General features: G+C 39.7%; 1 protein-coding gene across 1 annotated transcript in view; it reads right to left on the bottom strand.

Moving 5' to 3' along the window:
* The window catches only part of ITGBL1 (integrin subunit beta like 1), a 196,049-nt gene extending 181,547 nt beyond the window's left edge, over positions 1-14,502 (bottom strand). Inside the window, exons 1-2 of the mRNA XM_036455992.2 lie at positions 14,217-14,502; positions 13,130-13,347 (exon numbers count right to left, since the gene is read on the bottom strand). Of these exons, the coding sequence (XP_036311885.1) occupies positions 13,130-13,347; positions 14,217-14,314 (316 nt within the window). The 5' untranslated portion in view covers positions 14,315-14,502. The remainder of the gene's footprint in view (positions 1-13,129; positions 13,348-14,216) is intronic.
* Between the last annotated feature and the right edge of the window lie 374 nt (positions 14,503-14,876).

The following is a 14,876-nucleotide window of genomic DNA, read 5'->3' as shown; positions in this document are numbered from 1 at the left end:
GAAGCATACAGCAATGTCAACTGTATTATCATTTCCATGTCTCAATTTCATAACAATATGAGATACATTATTAGAATTAAACAACTTTTAACTGTATTCCAAAGAATTTTTTTTCTAGACCTTGCTATTCTCCTCCCAATACCCCATACTTATTATTTACTAATTTTTCTCAAACTCATGATGCTTTGACTAGTTAACTTGTCTATGGAAAGAGTAGCAGATACTACAATTTTTGATACCTACACACTCAGGGTACAAATTGCAATATGCACATAAATATTATTTTATTGTACTCTAATAACTGTGCAGATAGTTGGGAATTAAATGCCAAACCCACTCTATACAATATTAATGCCTATATTACAATACCAGGCACACATTGAGCACTCATTAAATAATAATTGATGGAAATTAAAGTTCTGAAATTTCTCAAAAATAGTAGAGTTCTCAAGGTGAGCTGAAGGTAACAGGGCTTATCTCTTTAGTGACTGCCTGTAGGCAAGGGAAGTCTTCCACCTCTTTCTTAAACCTGCAGTTTCACTGGATTCAGCTCCTGCTTCTTTCTGATGGTTCTAGTTCCCCATCTACCAATACCTCGTCCTCTTCTAGACATATTTTGGAACTATTTAATAAATTATTGCTGAATTTAATAACTGAAGTTCAGCGAAGTCAAGTGACTTGTTCAAAGTCACAGAATAAGTAATTTTAGTGGAGATAGAACAGTTTGTTTTTCTTTCCAGTTCCTAAGTACTAATTAGAGCTCTCAGCCTCTGCATTTCCACCCTATCCAAACCTGCTCACTTAGCTTTCTCAAAGGAAAGATTACTAAATTCAATAAAGATTATATTCATAACAGATCAGGGCATTGCCACTCATGACTCTTATAATCCTACATCTGACAAAGTAGCAGGAATGATATTTGGAAGCAGTAGAATCTCAGGAATCCCAAGCGGATTGATGAATGACATTTGTAGGATGTCCCCAGAAGCTTTCATGTCAGAACCCAAAGATTGACACACTCATTTTCAAAGTACAAAGTAAACTCTCATGATGGTCCAATCAAAGCTGATCAGTTCTATATAGATACCTTTCTTCCCTCATCATGCATTTCTGTTCATTTGCATATCTTTGTTCTCAAAAAGGCTATATATATTAAAATACCCATGTATTTGAATTTTTAGATTTCATATTATAAATAGTTAGATTTCATAAGATATTTCAAAAGATAATATCTAATGTGATCTATTCAAAATAGTCAAATATGTAATACACAAAATAACACTAGTTAATATCCATGAAATAACAAACGTATATGTTCAACTCTCCTATTTTTTCTTTCACTTCTATAGACAAAGAAAACCAAAGTTTATGAAAAAATTTCTCCCATTGCTGACTCCAGAGAATCCTTATTTGGATAATAGTTGGTGCTAAATGCAGTCACTCTAAGAATTTCAATTGCAGCTAAGAAAAATGCTCTTTGTTGGTATGACAAGAAATGTAAGTGATTTTTGTTACCTGAATTTCTTTTGATGTTAAATGAGTAAGGTGTTCTGCTCACTATTTGAGCTTCAATGTGTACTTCTCTGACATAAGACAAAAATGAGGGTCCAAATATGCTTTTCCATGGAAAAAATGTCAACAGAATATATATTTTTAAATGTAAAAATAAGGTTTCTCCAATTATGTTATCATTTTAGAACTTCAAATTTATGAAAATATTTACCTAAGTATGTGTTTTCAGAGCAACTTTAATGTGCTTGAAGAGCAGCCCTCTAATGATTTCTTCTCAATTACATAGTATGATAGTTGGAGAATAATAATTTTGACTCCCTCTTAAAAGACGTATAAGAATTGAATGAAGTCATATGTACAAAAATATTTTCTAGCAAAGCATACTCAAATATAAGTAGACGTTTTCCCATTATTCTTTTGCATTGATAATGTGGCATTAATTTTAAGGTTCAAATCCATCCAAGCAGCAATTGAGAGAAGTCTATCCAGTACATAGCTAATAAATCAAACATTTTCTTTCTTAAAACAAATAAATTATTTCCATATCAAGATTGCTCTTGGAGTTTACATAACTAATGGTGTTGACCAAAACAGCAAGAAAAAAAATTAGTTTTTGTGTTTTGAAGAGGAAACTATTTAAATGGCCAAGTCACTTTGTTTAGAAAAATAATTAGTTTTGTTTAACTATTTTGCACAGCAGAAAATGAGTTTTGAAAGAGCAGTAGTAACCAATTGGGAAATATATTTACCATGTTTTAACTTCCAATTTTGCTTCTTACCACCCCAATTGACTCACAAATTTACAATTACTGCCTTGCCATACAAGTTTTTGAGCAATACCAAAACTCACTGACTTTTAAAAATATATATATTTTTAGCCTGCCATTCCCTAGGAAGTACGTGGATACAATAATAAAACAGGAAAATAGAGTGGGTAGCTATCCACTTGGAATAATTACGTATTTGAACTAGCCTAGGTACAATTAGGATGATAGGTCTCTTGGCATAGAAAATTATCTTACCTCACAAGTTATGCCTGGGGTGACACAAGGTCAGACCTTATAAAAGGTCTTATTTTGTTGCCCCTTTATAAAGCCGTCATTCTTCTACCTAGGCTTAACTAAGATTATTTGGAGCAGACAGAAGAATGAGTTCTATTACAAAATACAGTTTCTTATTTGCCAGGAAATATGATCTTTGAAAAGACAAAGCATTCTTTTCCAAAGAAAATGAGATTTGCAACCTTCTTGCAGCTCTCTATTCTTAACAATTTAAGAGTTAATGAAAATATCTTGAGAATTTACCTGTGTGAAGGCCTGAAAATGCTATGGAAAATCCCTCTGGTTCTCTTGGCACCAGCAATACTACACTTCTCCCCTTCTCAGATGTGACTCCTGACCTTGAATCCCACACCAGGCTTGGAATCTAAATTTTCCTAAAGAAAAAGGCTTCAGATATCCCAGTACACCTCATCTGAAGTTTCCCTTTACTGAGATCAGCAATGTTTGAAGACACTTTTATTAACACATCTATTGGCTGGTGACTCCCTTCCTTCCTCCTTTGTGCCTTTGAACCCAACATCCCCTGGTGGAAATGTCTACATGTAGTTGCAAGAGTCAGAGCTGTGTGCATGTATCTGTATGAATAGGTGTGTACAATGTTAAATTGGCATTTGAAAATACTTTTTAAAATCTATCTATCTTCTATCTATCTATCTATCTATCTATCTATCTATCTATCATCTACCTACCTATATATTTCAAAAGTAACAAAAACCAGAATGTTCAGTAATACTGTTTAACAAAATAATACATTCATACTATAAAACATTGTATGTCTATTAAAATTCCTAATTATATATATCATTAAACAAGAATGGTGGCCATGATATATTCTTAAAGGAAAAAACAAGAGAGAGAGAAACAGAGCTGTGTGTATGTGTGTATATGTGTGTGTATGTGCTCAACACACATTCTATATAATGAAAGCCTAATATGTTAAGTGTCTGGTCATCCGGTCATCTATTTAACCAATCAAAACATAATATGTTAATTATTAGTATATGCTAAGGCCACTCAACTACTCTCTATAATGTGCATTGACCACCAGGAGACAGATGCTTTGACTAGCAGATTAGCTGGCTGCTAGAGTCCAGCCAATTGGGACTGAGCAAGATGGGCTGGACATGCCCTGGAGCCCTCCTCCAATCCCTCCATGGCTGGCCAAGCTCCCACAACCCTCTCAGGTCCCAATTGTGCACTGGTGGCGTCCCTGGGCCTGGTCTGTGCCCTCTTGTAATCCAGGACCCCTCAAGGAATGTCAGGAGCTGGTTTCGGCCTGATGCTGCAGATCAGGCAGAGGGACCCCACTGGTGCATGAACAAATTCATGCACCAGGCCTCTAGTATTTATATAACTATGGGAAATATGAAAGTATACATCCTAAATTTAATGTTGATTAATTCCAAAGGTTTCGATTAAGAGGGACATTAAAGGGGAGTCTCACACATACATATTTAACTTACCTGAATTCAATTATATGAGCTTAGGGATTTAAAGTATATATTTGGCAATAAAAGGAGATGAAATAACAATTTTAACTGTGTAGACATTCTGCCATTCCATTTGGTGGGCAGAGGCTCCAAGTGGGTGTAAAATGGGAGTGTGAAAGGGATGTTCCCTCTGTGGATTGAGGTGCTTGGTGTGTATCTCCTACTTTGAGCATCTCACCAGGCTGAGGGGCCCCAAAAGAACAATCCACCTGAGCTTATCTAATACCCAGCCCCAAACCACAATGGCCTTCCAGTCATTTCCTAGTGTTTCCTGTGCTGGAGACAGCTTAACGAACTCAAACACAGTGCCTTCTTTAGAGTCAGGGTAAAATTTAAATTTCAAATGTCTAACCATGGCATGTATGGCTCAGTTGGTTGTACATTGCCACATGCACCAAAAGGTCACCCATTCAATTCCTGGTCAGGGCACAGACCTAGTTTGCAGGTTTAATCCCTGCCTAATAGAAAGCAATTGGTAAATATTCCTCTCACGTCAATGTTTCCCTCTCTCTCTCCCTTTCCCTTCCTCTCTCTGAAAACATCAATAAAAACACATTAAAAAAAAAAAACCACAAAACTTCAAATGTCCTGATGTAGAACCTGTTTTCTACACAAAATTCATCTCCACTGTATTAATTTTTATTCACGCACATATATATTGTTTGACTTTTTGTAGCAAACATGCATTGTATTTTAATAATTTTTTAAATATACAGATAAATTTTAAAAATTTAAGCATTTAAATACATAAATTATTTTTATATTCTTTCTGGTCATTTCATTTCTGGTAACCAGATTTTAAAATATTACATCACAATTTCTTAGAAATAGTAACTGTCTAAACACTGCTAAGCAAAAAATTAGTATATATAAAGCATATTAAGAGGTAAGGGCCCTGGCCTATGCAGCTCAGTTGATGAAGCATTACCTTGGGCATCATAAATCACCATTCAATTCCCGGTCAGGGCACAGGCCCAGATTTCAGGCTCAATCCCCAGTAGGGTTGTGCAGAAGGCAGCCATCAATTTCTCTCTTTCTCTTCCCTTCCTCCCTCTCTAAAATCAATACAAATAAAATTTTTAAAAATAAGTCCAGGGAATATACTCCTATCACTGTTCACTTAGTTACTTGTAGTACATTTAAAGCATAGATGTTTTCCCTTTTTTCTTAGAATAATCCTCTTTGAGATTCTAGGTTTACTAGTAATAACAACACAGTCATAATTGCTACCATTTAGAATGATGACTATGTGTCAGTTATTTTATTCAGTCCTTCACTTATCATTTAAACTTTACAATAACCCTCCCCAGGGTGTTAATTATACCCCATTGTAGAGATGAACAAACAGAGTCTCATGGAGTTTATCCAAACTAATGAAGTCTAAATATCAGGTAAACTGGTGTGAAGCCCAGCCCTATAGGTCTCAGGAATTCAAGCTCTCAGGAATTCACAATGCATACTCTACTCTTGCTTTATTTTAATGGTTTTGAACATTTTGAATAAAACCATTGTTTCAAATAGGTTTATACTTAGCTGCCAATGACAGAAACCACAAAATGACAAGGCAAACAAGATGAAAGTTTTATTAATTTTTTTCTTTTTTTTATTAAATTATTGTCTGTGTACATATTTTAACATTGCCCCCCCTCAGACATACCCTCCCTCCCCAGAGTTTTATGCCCATTGGTTGTACTTATATGCATGTATACAAGTCCTTCGGTTGATCTATTATCTCCCCCAGATCTCTCTACCCTACCTGCTGTAATTTGACAGTCTACTTGTTGCTTTACTGTCTCTATATCTAACTTTTGGTTCATCAGTTTATAATGTTCTTTATTATCCATAAATGAGTGAGGTCATGTGGTGTTTCTCTTTCAATGATTGGCTTATTTCACTCAGCATGATATTCTCCAATTCCATCCAGGTTGCTGCAAATGATGAGAATCCTTCTTTTTTATGGCAGCATTGTGTAAATGTACCATAGTTTTTTGATCCAATCATCTGCTGACGGGCACCTAGGCTGATTCCAAATTCTAGCTATTGTAGATTGTGCTGCTATGAACATAGGGTTGCATATATCCTTTCTAATTGGCGTTTCTAGTTTCTTGGAATATATTCCTAGGAGTGGGATTACTGGGTCAAATGGGAGTTCCATTTTCAGTTTTTTGAGGAAACTCCACATGTTCTCCACAGTGGTTGCACCAGTCTGCATTCCCACCAGCAGTGCAGGAGGGTTCCTTTTTCTTTGCAACCTCGCCAACACTTGTCGTTTGTTGATTTGTTGATGTTGGCCATTCTGACAGGTGTGAGATGGTACCGCATTGTTGTTTTGATTTGCATCTCTCGGATAATTAGTGACTTTGAGCATGTTTTCATGTGCCTTTTGGCCTTCCTTCTGTCTTCTTTTGAAAATATTCTATTTAGGTTCATTGCCCATTTTTTAATTGGATCATTCATCTTCCTTTTATTTAGTTGTATAAGCTGTCTGTAGATGTTGGAGGTTAAACCTTTATCAGTGGTAACATTTGCAAATATGTTCTCCCACACAGTGGGCTTTCTTGTTGTTTTGTTGATGGTTTCTTTTGCTGTAAAAAAGCTTTTTATTTTGATGTAGTCCCATTTGTTTATTTTCTCTTTAGCTTCCATTGCCCTAGGGACAATATCAGTGAAGAAGTTCTTTTGGCATATGTCTGAGATTTTGCTGCCTGTGGATGCTTCTAGTATTTTTATGGTTTCCCATCTGATGTTTAAGTCCTGTATCCATTTTGAGTTTATTTTTGTGTATGGTGTAACTTGGTGATCTAGTTTCATTCTTTTGCATGTATCTGTCCAATTTTCCCAACACCATTTATTGAAGAGACTGTCTTGACTCCATTGTATATTTGTGCCTCCTTTGTCAAATATTAATTGAGCATAGTGATTTGGGTTGATATCTGGGTTCTCGATAGTTTTATTACTCTTATGTGCAGAAGCAAGCTGTCCAGGACTGGGCTGGCAGCTCCCCAGTGTAAGCCAGATTCCTGTTTTGTGGCTAAGCCATCCTCACAGGTGGTCACCTTATTCATCTCTTTATTCAAAGGACTGCTGAACTCCAGGTGGAGAAAGGTGCATGGGCAAAACAAATACCTCTGCAAGTCAGCTCCATCCGTTTACATCTTTTTGCCAGGATATTATTCCATGTCCATATTTAGCTTTAAGAATGAGGAAGGGTCTGGCCTGTGTTGCTCAGTGGTTGAGCACTGACCCATGAATGAGGAAATAGAACTTAGGAAAATGTCTTGTCTTACTTCATAACTCCTCAGACAGGAAATTCTTCAGACAAAAGGGCTATATCTGTCATCTCTGTTTCTATGGCATTGATTACCCACGTCCAAACCCTGAGTAGCATGAGTCACTGGTCTGATTTAACATCTGTGTCTGAGGTCCAGAGAGCTGAGCAGTTTTTTTGTTGTTTGTTTGTTTGTTTGTTGTTTGTTTTTTGTTTGTTTGTTTTGGGAGGAGGCATTATGATTCCAAGAGACATGGGATGTCACTTTTAGCATCATGTCTCCAAATATATAGAACTTTGAGAACCCTATGAAGGAGGTTTATGCTTTGCAAATGTAAAACCTGTAACACTAATAATTTTGTTCCCATATGCTCCTCTTTCTTTCTGGGGAAATTTTACTAAAAAAAAATAACTGCTGAACTTGTCACAGTGACACTATTTGTCCTAAGTACCATCATATTATAAATATGCTTCTTAGATTATCAAAGTGTGGGACTGGCCTGGCTCAAAGCCAATGTATTTTGGTGTCTGTGGAGGAGCTGCAGAGTGGTGTGCACAGAAAGCAGTGCAGTTGAGAGAAAGTGGTGTGCAGGTCTGGCACTTTCCTGAAGATGGAAACCTTCAAATTTTATGTGTCATTTGGCATAAGACAAGGTACACTTATCCAAAATGGATGAACCTAGGGAGGGCAGAGCTCAAACAAGAGGACTGCATTAAGTGGGTGAGTGAGCTAGTAGTGGAAGACTCCTGAATGCGTTCTCCAAAAATACAGGAGCCATGGCCAGTGGCTCAGTTGATTGGAGTGTCACCCCATACACCAAAAGGTGTGCAGGCTCAGTCCCTAGTAGGAGCCCATATGGAAGGCAACCAACCAATGTTTCTCTCTTAAATTGATATTTCTGTCTCTCTCTGTACTATCCTCTCACTCTAAAAATAAAACAACAACAACACCACACACACACACACACACACACACACACACACACACACACACATCCTTGGATGAGAATTAAAAAAAAATTAATAAATAGAAACTACAGGAGATAGTAGAACCATGATGAAAACACTTACTACAAGAAAGGAGGCAGTCAGAGTCTGTCTGTTCAATACATTCCTTTACTGGAGAGGGTGTTAAGGAGCAGGTTTCAAAGTGTTTAAAATTCATCATAATTCAAACCTTATTCTCTCTCAGTTGGATTACAATATAAGTGGCATCTAAATGGTGTTCCTCCCCTCGAATGTCTACCCCAATTTGCTGTGTCCTCAGGCACCACATTACCTTTCATGAGTTTGAGCACTAACCATGGTTCCCATGTTCATCCACTTCATGGCTCCCGTACACTGTTTATCTGAGTACAAACATTATATCCAAGTTCAAAGTCCTCCACAATATGTCCATCTATACCTCTCAATATATCCTTACTTTCCCCACAGCCCTGGATCCAGCCAAGCCAAACCTAGAGTCCATCACTATTCCCCAAACATACCCACATACTTTTCTGCCTCTATGTCTTTGCTTGAACTTTTTTTCACTCAGAATTCCTACAATCAACCTTTTGGACTAAAAACCTTCCTAAACATAAAGATGTATGTGCTACCACATTCTCCAGAATGTCTAACCAAAATATCACATTTAATTTTTGCCTTAAAGGAATCCTTAAAATATGTGTAGAAATTATATCCTGTGTTGAATTATAGGTATTTGATATTCCTCTTGACCTCCCTATTCAATGGGAAGCTCTCCTCAACTTTATGTCCCCCTTCAATAGCAAACAGAGATGTACAGCACATCAAAAGTGTTTGCTAAATTCAGTTAGCTCTTCCCATTTATTAAAACTGAAACTCTTTTTTAAAAACATATATTCTTTTAAAAATACATATTCTTATGGATTTCAGAGAAGAAGGGAGAGGAATAGAGAGAAACATCAATGATAAGAGAGAATCATTGATCACCTGCCTCCTACATCAAGCCCACAATCCAGGTATGTGCCCTGACTAGAAATTGAATCATTACCTTATGGTTCATAGGTTGATGCTCAACCACTGAGCCACACAAGCTGTGCAAAACTGAGACTCTTTTAAGTCACACACACACACACACACACACACACACACACGGGGTATGGCAAAAGTAAGTTTACATTTGTTAGTATGGAAAATAATACAATAATCCTATATAATAAAGATAATTTGCAAATTGACCCTCACACCCTCACAAATGGCTGCACCCATGTCATCACAAGATGGTCTTCACAAGATGGCTGCCCCATGTCATCACAAGATGGCCTCCCTCACATTGTCACAAGATGGCCAGCAGGGGAAGGCAGGTGGGAGGGACCAGATCAGCAGGGGAGGGCAGCTGGAGGCAATTGGGCTGGCAGGGGAACAGTTAGGTGTTAATCAGGCTGGCAGGGGAGGGATCAGGCTGGCAGGCAGAAGTGGTTAGGGGCAATCAGGCAGGCAGGCAGGCAGGCAGATGAGTGGTTAGGAGCCAGCAGTCCCAGATTGTGAGAGGGATGTCAGACTGCCAGTTTAGGCCCAATCCCACTGGGGTCCCAGATTGGAGAGGGTGCAGGACATCCCCGAGGGGTGTCAGATCGGGACACACACACCCCAGTGCATGAATTTTATGCACTAGGCCTCTAGTTAAAAAAATAATATAAGAATAAATTGTTTAACATACAACTGTAGATCTACTTATATTAAAAGTGATTAGAAAATATTTTTTAAGAAACCAATTATTTTATTTAAGTATAATCATAGCTATTGGGGGTTTCCAGGGATATTTTAAAAATTAACTAAAAGGTGTGTTTTTTTTAATGTAACCAAACATTTTACTATTCTTCAATACATACTTCACCAAAATTAGGTTACTCCTTATTAGAATATAATACCCACATGACCAATCATTGGGCCAGGCTTCATACTATTAAAGTCTAAGGAAGATGCACGGCCAGGAACAAGTGGATACTGGAAGAAATAGACCATTTGTGATCTTGTAAATGCAATGACTTTCAACCAGCTCAAACTAAAATAACTACGTTTCTTATGATTCGCAGTATTATAATCCCAATGGACCTAACTTTAAAAGGGCATGGTGTATCTCACACAGCTGCTGGTGAGACTGGGCCAAAATAACTATCCTTGCTCGACCTTTTGAGTTTTGGATCAATAACAACAGGACCAGACTACACTAAGAAAACTAAATTGCTTCACTGAGTCAAATGCCCAACATATACAAAGCCAATCCATCCATCCATCCATCCATCCATCCATCCATCCATCCATCTATCCATCCATCTCTCCATCCATCTATCTATCCACTGAGCCAAACCAGCTAGGGCAGCAGGTTGTCTTTTATGTTTTACTAGAGGTCCCTCAGCCTGGCCTGTATAAAACATAATATTATTACAACAATGCATATCATATATTTTTTTAAAAGACAACCTGCTGTGTTTCAATGTTATTAGCTATACTATTAGAACTACTTCTTTTTCTTTTTAATATATTTTTATTGATTTCAGAGAGAAAGGGAGAGGGAGAGAGAGATAGAGATAGAAACATTAATAATGAGAGAGATCATTGATTGGCTGCCTCCCATATGCCCCCTCCTGGGGATTTAGCCCACAACCCAAGCATGTGCCCTTGACTGGAATCAAATTTGGGACCCTTCAGTCCACGGGCCGACTCTCTATCCACTGAGCAAACTGGCTAGGGGGGAACAATCGAAGATGAAATTGAGAAGCTAAATTTAAAGCAAAAAACAAGTGGGCAAGCTGGCAAGGCAGTCCTATGGTCTGTATGTAAGGATTTCCTCCTTGGACCAGGCAAAGATAGTCAGAGCATCTGCAGGGGCAGATTCTGCACCAGGCCCTGTAGCACAGACCTCAGAGGGAGTCAGTCAGAGTGATGGGAATGGAAAATGAGCAGTTATTTCATTTGACCTTGAAATGAAGAGACACAGACTGCCTTCTGCAGAAATGAATATACAAGCAAAGCCATGGATGACTCAGTTACTGCATTTTATACCAGGGAGAAAGGAATGCAGTGACTAAGATGTTATGGTTAAACAACAAATCACTTTCCATGGGATATAAAAAAAAAGAACGCAGTATACCACAGCATTCCGTCTGCATAATTTTAAAGATAGGAACCAGAGAAACTTCTTCTGGTTTTAGCTGATGATCTGATGACTAGTTCACTGCATCTTACCTCTTCTTTTCCAATGAAAGAGCAGTAGAAAATGTCCTTTAAAAAAAAATGTATTCAGAGCTCATGATATTGAAGAGGCCTTGCCAGAGGCAATAAAATCCAGAAAAGCAGGGTAGAAGTTGAATTTGGAATAAAATATTAGACAATACTTAGTTTTCATTCCAAAGCTAAGTATTGAAGCTTATGGGAGTGATGAAGTTAAAATAACAAGCTGTGGCATTCACTATTTTTAAAGGGTTGAGCTGCAGTCTTCATAGCATAAACAAATCTCATAGAAGCACCTGTGCCCATCTGAATTACTTCTATGACTATTTTTTCCACTGCCAAGCAGCCTGCATATTAAGTATTCCCTCTATGCTCTCCGGGGCCCAGGTGCCAAGAAAAAAAGCATTTTGCTATAAACATATTCTTGATCTCTGTATGTTAGCATTGGACTCTATTCTTAGACATATTGTGGGTAAATAAGTTGTGATTTTTTTTCCCCCCTACAAATATGCCAATCTCTGGTTGGAATGCATGGTGTTGTCTTTATACTAACGGAGTGCCTGTATCATTCACAATGACCTAATTGAGGTTCTTGGCCTTAAGTAAATGGCATATTTAGGTGAAACTGGTAGAAGGTGGGGTGTTCTCTATAAATACCTTGACCCTTTCTGAAATCAGGGCTCAAATCACTTAAAAATGTACAAGGTGCCCAGCCAGTATGGCTCAGTAGTTGAGCATGGACCTATGAACTAGGAAGTCACAATACAATTCCTGGTCGGTGCGCATGCCAGGGTTGCAGGCTCGATCCCTAGTATAGAGCTTGTAGGAGGCACTGATCAATGATTCACTCTCATCATTGATGCTTCTCTCTCTCCCTAGCTCTTCCTCTCTGAATCAATAAAAAAAATTATTTTTTTAAATGTGCAAGGTAATGAATTTATTTTCACTCCACCCTTACAAAATAACAAGTTTCATTGCAGCTAAAAATTTCAAGCAGCTAAAACAGTACAAAAGCAGTGGCTTCTAAGTAAATATGGACGACTTGTGTTTTCCTTGTCACAGTTCCTGATATGCACTTATAGCTGTGAATGATATCCTAAGTTTGAGAGGGCAAATCAGAGTTCAAAGACACCACCTGCCCCACCCTGGAATTTAGGAAAAATATTATTTCCCTGTATTGCCCTAGTAAAAATAAAACTCAAGCTTATGTACTGCAAATATTATGATTAACGTTAGTGAGGGACCCAGCCAAAGAACTCGTTTTGTGAGGAAGTTGGGAGGTGTAGTCTGTAATAAGAAACTAAAAATAGAGACAAGTGAGATAAGTCAAGTGGGTGAGTTTTGCAAATACTATTCCTACTTGAGTTGGATCTCTAGGGTGGAGGAGAGTATTATCATGCATAATTCCGGAATTGCCTAACAAAAGGATCCATTTGGGATGGCAGTGACTTCCAGGAGGACTGTGAACAGAGGTCTTTCCTTACATTTCTCTGCCCTCTTCCCCTCTTGGGCAGTAGCCCCAGAAGGAAGTGTGTCCTGGCTCCCTTGGGTGCTGGGGAGTCAGAGAGAGGAGACAGCGCCCCCACCCCACCCCTCCTTACCTGCGCAGGTCTTCCCGTCGTAGGTCTCGCACACCCATTCGTGGCATTCACACAGGGGCCCGAAGTACACGCCCGGCTCGCTCACGTGGCAGATGCAGACCCCGCAGTCGCACCGGCCCCTGCCGTGGCACACAGCGCCCCCTGGGGGCTGCCCTGGCGCCCTGCACCGGCGCTCGGACTCGGCCCGGGACAGCCTGCACGTGGCACCGGGCCCGCTCCTGCATGGGCGACAAACCACAGCAGGGCCTTGGTCAAGCACAGACGCTGCTCCTGCTGCTCCCAGCCCACGTTTCCTCCCAGTGCCCACCCAGATGCAGGCAGAACCCCAGGAGGCCCCACATTGCTCTGGGGGCCAGGCTTCCTCTAGAGATGTCCCAGGCAAGGGGCACCCCCCAGAAGCTATCACCTGAGAAATGACCATGACCCAAAATGTCTAAGCGATGACCGGCCCAACCTGGGAATAGGACCATCTTCCGGTTGATTAGAGGTGACCCAGCCTGCCCCTTGGAAGTTTGTACCCGAATCCTACATGCACATTAAGATTAAATGCAAATTAATCCAAAGTCTGACACTTAGCTGACTTTTCAGTTACTTTTGAAAAGTCCCATTACGCCCTGGTGGCCAGGGGCAGTTATTTTATGAAAAGGAAGAAATGAATATAGAGAGAGAGAGCTGTACACGTTATGATGGCATAAGACAAACAGCTTTTTAAAAAGTTGCATGAAGCAGTGCTTATACACTAATACTTTTTTAAAAGCTTAGCTTTGCAATGTGCCTCACAGTCTTTTACAAATACAAATAAATGTAATACAAAAATGCAACACCTTTAACTCATGGCAGAAATTCCTCCATTATATGTATTGGCGCAGGAGGAACTTATTTATTTATTCAGTGATTCTTTTTTTTCTTTTTTTTTTTTTTTTTCTTTCCCCAAAGTACAAGCAAAAAACAGAAGAGCAGCCACGCTCGGCATAGATAGGAAGAAAGGAACTGGAGCAGGTTGAAATCCTTCATCCCGTGCCCAAACTTCCGCGGGGCAGCCACACAAAGCAGGGCAAGCCCGTCTTGAATAACAAACCAAACTCACCTCAGAGATGGCGAGAAGTTTTGAGGAACAGCTGACAGCACCGCGAGGAGGAGGGAGCACGCCAGCAGCAAGAAGTTCCCGGTGCCTGCCGGACGCATGCTGAGCTCCTGGGCTGTGGGGGCGAGCTGTGCTTCTGCAAGGAGGGGCTCACCGCGGGGGGGGGGGGGGCGAGGGGGATGAAGGGGGTGCTGCAGAAGGGCGAGGTGCCACCAGCAGAAGGCAGGGCAGACGGACACACGGACACCCAGGCGCGCAGGTTCCGGGCTCTGCCGGGAGCTGCAAGTGCAGTTGATGAGCTGCCTGCGAAGATTTGGGCAGCAGCACCGCTCTGGGCGGGGTGCTGGTGCCAAACCCCTCAAGTGGAGAGTTTAGGCAGGAAAGTAATTAGAAACAGTTGTACAAGCAGATGGTTTATTTTGACATTAAAAAGAAAAAAGAAATGTCTCTTCAAGTAGAGGCCCCAGAAATATTTGACAGGATAATATTTGGGCTGGCTGATACGGAAGGGACAGATAAAATAATCCCCAAGAAGTGAGGGGAGTGGGGGTGGAGGAGGCAGAGGATGTCAGCGTGAGGACTTGGGCAAAGGGGTTATACACCGCATGTCTTTTAAGAAGATGCACTATTGGGGCCATGAGCTCTGAGGAACTAGCAACATTG

The sequence above is a fragment of the Pipistrellus kuhlii genome, unplaced genomic scaffold (assembly GCF_014108245.1).
Source record: "Pipistrellus kuhlii isolate mPipKuh1 unplaced genomic scaffold, mPipKuh1.p scaffold_m20_p_3, whole genome shotgun sequence".
NCBI lineage: Eukaryota > Metazoa > Chordata > Mammalia > Chiroptera > Vespertilionidae > Pipistrellus > Pipistrellus kuhlii.
Note: the sequence above shows the minus strand (reverse complement) of the source record. Positions and strands in the feature narration are given on the sequence as shown.